The sequence below is a fragment of the Bombina bombina genome, chromosome 7 (genome assembly GCF_027579735.1).
Source record: "Bombina bombina isolate aBomBom1 chromosome 7, aBomBom1.pri, whole genome shotgun sequence".
NCBI classification, from domain to species: domain Eukaryota; kingdom Metazoa; phylum Chordata; class Amphibia; order Anura; family Bombinatoridae; genus Bombina; species Bombina bombina.
The window spans coordinates 292,447,258-292,454,757 of record NC_069505.1 but is presented as its reverse complement, the minus strand read 5'-3'; the positions used below and the strand labels follow the sequence as shown (position 1 = coordinate 292,454,757).

Below are 7,500 nucleotides of genomic sequence, written 5' to 3'. Positions count from 1 at the left end.
AAACAATATGACACAGACAAACATATTACACACACAGATAAACAATATCACACATATATACAATATGACACACAGACACACAATATAATACACACAGATAAACAATATAACACACAGACACACAATATAACACACACAGATAAACAATATAACACAGAGACACACAATATAACACACACAGATAAACAATATGACACACAGACACACAATATGACACACACACTATGATACACAGACACACAATATGACACATAGATAAACAATATGACACACAAACACACAATATAACAGTGGTAACGGTCCAGGGACTACCTCTATTTTATGGTAAATGAATCCCCCATAAAATCATATTAGGCCTGAGCCCAAATCCACAGACACACACTATGATACACAGACACACAATATGACACATAGATAAACAATATGATACACAGACACACAATATAACACACACACACAGATAAACAATATGACACACAGATAAACAATATGACACACAGACACACAATATAACACACACAGATAAACAATATGACACACAGACACACAATATAACACACACATATAAACAATATGACAAACAGACACAGACACACAATATGACACATAGATAAATAATATGCTACACAGACACACAATATGACACATAAATAAACATCATGACAAACAAACTCACAATATGACACACAATATGACACACAGATAAACAATATGACACAAAGACACACAATATGACACACAGATACACAATATAACACACACAGATAAACAATATGACACAGACACACAATATAACACAAATATAAGCAATATTACACACAGATAAACAATATGACACACAGACACACAATATAACATACACACAGATATACAATATGACACACAGACACACAATATAACACACATAGATAAACAATATGAAACACAGATAAACAATATGACACACACACTATGACATACAGATAAACAATATGACACATAGATAAATAATATGCTACACAGACACACAATATGACACATAGATAAACAACATGTCAAACAATCTCACAATATGACACACAATATGATACATAGACACACAATTTGACACATAGATAAATAATATGCTACACAGTCACACAATATGACCCACTGATAAACAATATGACACACAGACACAAAATATGACACAGATAAACAATATCACACACAAACTTACAATATGACACACAGATAAACAATATAACACACAAACTCACAATATGACACACACAATCTGACACACAGATAAACACTATGACACCCAAACTCACAATATGACACACAGACACACAATGACACACAGATAAACAATATGACACCCAAACTCACAGTATGACACACACAATATGACTCACCTATAAACAATATAACACACACACAAAATATGACACACAGCCAAACAATATGATAAACAAACTCACAATATGACAGACACGATCTGACACACAGATAAACAATATGACACACAGACACACAAAATGACACACACAATATGATATACAGATAAACAATATGGCACCCAAACTCACAATATGACACATACAATATGATACACAGACACACAAAGACACACAAATAAACAATATGATACACAAACTCAGAATATGACACACACACTATGACACACAGATACAGATTATAAAACACACAGATGAAATATATGACACACAAACACACAATATGACACAGATAAACAATATGACACACAGATAAACATTATGACACACAATATAACACAAAGACGCATAATATAATTTACAGATACACAATATGACACACCAACACACAATATGGCACACTGATAAACAAAATTACACACAAACACACAATATGACACACATACACACAATATAACAATATAAGGCGCACAATTAAATTCACAGATACACAATATGACACACAGACAATATGACACACAGATAAACAAAATGACACACAGACAATATGACACACAGATAAACAAAACGACACACAAACACACAATATGACACAGACACACAATATGACACACAGATAAACAATTTGATACACAGACACACAATTACACACAGACACACAATATGACACACAGGCACACAATATAACAAAGACATATAATATAAGTCACAGATACACAATATGACACACCGACATACAATATGGCACACAGATAAACAAAATGACACACAAACACACAATATGACACAAAGATGCATACTATAATTCACAGATACACAATATGACACACCCACATACAATATGGCACACAAACACACAATATGACACACAATATAACACAAAGGTGCACAATTAAATTCACATATACACAATATGACACATAGATAAACAACATGTCAAACAATCTCACAATATCACACACAATATGATACATAGACACACAATTTGACACATAGATAAATAATATGCTACACAGTCACACAATATGACACACTGATAAACAATATGACACACAGACACAAAATATGACACAGATAAACAATATCACACACAAACTCACAATATGACACACAGATAAACAATATAACACACAAACTCACAATATGACACACACAATCTGACACACAGATAAACACTATGACACCCAAACTCACAATATGACACACAGACACACAATGACACACAGATAAACAATATGACACCCAAACTCACAGTATGACACACACAATATGACTCACCTATAAACAATATAACACACACACAAAATATGACAAACAGCCAAACAATATGATAAACAAACTCACAATATGACAGACACGATCTGACACACAGATAAACAATATGACACACAGACACACAGAATGACACACACAATATGACATACAGATAAACAATATGGCACCCAAACTCACAATATGACACATACAATATGATACACAGACACACAAAGACACACAAATAAAATAAACAATATGATACACAAACTCAGAATATGACACACACACACTATGACACAAAGATACAGATTATAAAACACACAGATGAAATATATGACACACAAGCACACAATATGACACAGATAAACAATATGACACACAGATAAACATTATGACACACAATATAACACAAAGACGCATAATATAATTTACAGATACACAATATGACACACCAACACACAATATGGCACACTGATAAACAAAATTACACACAAACACACAATATGACACACAGACACACAATATAACACAAAGGCGCACAATTAAATTCACAGATACACAATATGACACACAGACACACAATATGACACACAGACAATATGACACACAGATAAACAAAATGACACACAGACAATATGACACACAGATAAACAAAACGACACACAAACACACAATATGACACAGACACACAATCTGACACACAGATAAACAATTTGATACACAGACACACAATTACACACAGACACACAATATGACACACAGGCACGCAATATAACACAAAGACATATAATATAAGTCACAGATACACAATATGACACACCGACATACAATATGGCACACAGATAAACAAAATGACACACAAACACACAATACGACACAAAGACGCATACTATAATTCACAGATACACAATATGACACACCCACATACAATATGGTACACAAACACACAATATGACACACAGACACACAATATAACACAAAGGTGCACAATTAAATTCACATATACACAATGACACATAGATAAACAACATGTCAAACAATCTCACAATATCACACACAATATGATACATAGACACACAATTTGACACATAGATAAATAATATGCTACACAGTCACACAATATGACACACTGATAAACAATATGACACACAGACACAAAATATGACACAGATAAACAATATCACACACAAACTCACAATATGACACAAAGATGAACAATATAACACACAAACTCACAATATGACACACACAATCTGACACACAGATAAACACTATGACACCCAAACTCACAATATGACACACAGACACACAATGACACACAGATAAACAATATGACACCCAAACTCACAGTATGACACACACAATATGACTCACCTATAAACAATATAACACACACACAAAATATGACACACAGCCAAACAATATGATAAACAAACTCACAATATGACAGACACGATCTGACACACAGATAAACAATATGACACACAGACACACAAAATGACACACACAATATGACATACAGATAAACAATATGGCACCCAAACTCACATTATGACACATACAATATGATACACAGACACACAAAGACACACAAATAAACGATATGATACACAAACTCAGAATATGACACACACACTATGACACACTATGACACACAGATACAGATTATAAAACACCCAGATGAAATATATGACACACAAGCACACAATATGACACAGATAAACAATATGACACACAGATAAACATTATGACACACAATATAACACAAAGACGCATAATATAATTTACAGATACACAATATGACACACCAACACACAATATTGCACACTGATAAACAAAATTACACACAGACACACAATATGACACACAGACACACAATATAACACAAAGGCGCACAATTAAATTCACAGATATACAATATGACACACAGACACACAATATGACACACAGATAAACAAAATGACACACAGACAATATGACACACAGATAAACAAAACGACACACAAACACACAATATGACACAGACACACAATCTGACACACAGATAAACAATTTGACACACAGACACACAATTACACACAGACACACAATATGACACACAGGCACGCAATATAACACAAAGACATATAATATAATAAGTCACAGATACACAATATGACACACCGACATACAATATGGCACACAGATAAACAAAATGACACACAAACACACAATATGACAGACAGATACACAATATGACACAAAGACGCATACTATAATTCACAGATACACAATATGACACACCACATACAATATGGCACACAAACACACAATATGACACACAGACACACAATATAACACAAAGGTGCACAATTAAATTCACATATACACAATATGACACATAGATAAACAACATGTCAAACAATCTCACAATATGACACACAATATGATACATAGACACACAATTTGACACATAGATAAATAATATGCTACACAGTCACACAATATGACACACTGATAAACAATATGACACACAGACACAAAATATGACACAGATAAACAATATCACACACAAAATCACAATATGACACACAGATAAACAATATAACACACAAACTCACAATATGACACACACAATCTGACACACAGATAAATACTATGACACCCAAACTCACAATATGACACACAGACACACAATGACACACAGAAAAACAATATGACACCCAAACTCACAGTATGACACACACAATATGACTCACCTATAAACAATATAACACACACACAAAATATGACACACAGCCAAACAATATGATAAACAAACTCACAATATGACAGACACAATCTGACACACAGATAAACAATATGACACACAGACACACAAAATGACACACACAATATGACATACAGATAAACAATATGGCACCCAAACTCACAATATGGCACATACAATATGATACACAGACACACAAATAAACAATATGATACACAAACTCAGAATATGACACACAGACTATGACACACAGATACAGATTATAAAACACACAGATGAAATATATGACACACAAACACACAATATGACACAGATAAACAATATGACACACAGATAAACATTATGACACACAATATAACACAAAGACACATAATATAATTTACAGATACACAATATGACACACCAACACACAATATGGCACACTCATAAACAAAATTACACACAAACACACAATATGACACACAGACACACAATATAACACAAAGGCGCACAATTAAATTCACAGATACACAATATGACACACAGACACACAATATGACAAACAGACAATATGACACACAGATAAACAAAACGACACACAAACACACAATATGACACAGACACACAATATGACACACAGATAAACAATTTGATACACAGACACACAATTACACTCAGACACACAATATGACACACAGGCACACAATATAACACAAAGACATATAATATAAGTCACAGATACACAATATGACACACCGACATACAATATGGCACACAGATAAACAAAATGACACACAAACACACAATATGACACAAAGATGCATACTATAATTCACAGATACACAATATGACACACCCACATACAATATGGCACACAAACACACAATATGACACACAGACACACAATATAACACAAAGGTGCACAATTAAATTCACATATACACAATATGACACATAGACACACAATATGACATACAGACAATATGACACACAGATAAACAAAACAACACACAAACACACAATATGACACACAGACAATATGACACACAGATAAACAAAACGACACACAAACACACAATATGACACACAGACAATATGACACACAGATAAACAAAACAACACACAAACACACAATATGACACACAGACACACAATATAACACACAAACACACAATATGACACACAGACAATTTGACACACAGATAAACAAAACGACACACAAACACACAATATGACACACAGACAATATGACACACAGATAAACAAAACGACACACAAACACACAATATGACACACAGACAATATGACACACAGATAAACAAAACGACACACAAACACACAATATGACACACAGATAAACAATTTGATACACAGACACACAATAACACGTAGGCACACAATATGACACACAGGCACACAATATAACACAAAGACACACAATATAATACACAGATACACAATATGACAGACGGACACACAATATGACACACAGACACTGTATACTTGCAATGTGCTGTACTACTGATTATATTCATTTTACTCCTGTATACTTACTGGACCCCCCACCAGACGCTGTAGTGTTTCTTGACTCAAATGAGCGCTGCAGTGACAAGGACGACATTCTGCTTTATATTAGTTCTATAAATGAGGCAGAAAAGACACATTTACACAGTGTCATACTGTCACAATATACACATATGGTTTTCAGAACTGAATACAATATGAGAATGCACATTTATACACGGAAATAACTAAATGCTCTGATTGCACTTTCATTTTCATTTTTTGATTTAGACATACGATTTTTTCTCACATACCTACATGCTAAACACATTTACATAGTATACACACACTTACAAAGTATACACACACTAACATGCAGTACATAGTATACACACACATACGGTATATAGTATACACCCGCATACATAGTATACACACACTTATATACATGCTACACACACACATACAGTACATAGTATACACATGCTTACATACACCCCATAGTATACACACACTTACATACATGCTACATTCACTTCCATACACTACATAGTATACACATACTAACATACGGTACATAGTATACACACACTT

The 7,500-nt window shown here is 33.6% G+C and overlaps 1 protein-coding gene across 2 annotated transcripts in view; it reads right to left on the bottom strand.

Moving 5' to 3' along the window:
• Nucleotides 1–7,500, bottom strand: part of CFAP100 (cilia and flagella associated protein 100) — a 136,164-nt gene that overhangs the window by 124,921 nt on the left and 3,743 nt on the right. The window contains exon 2 of one of the 2 annotated variants that reach the window (XM_053688975.1): nt 6,958–7,041. In XM_053688975.1, coding sequence (XP_053544950.1) covers nt 6,958–7,024 — 67 coding nt within the window. In that variant the 5' untranslated portion in view covers nt 7,025–7,041. Of the gene's footprint in view, nt 1–6,957; nt 7,105–7,500 lie in introns of those variants that run through there. The other variant, XM_053688976.1, reaches the window with a different exon arrangement.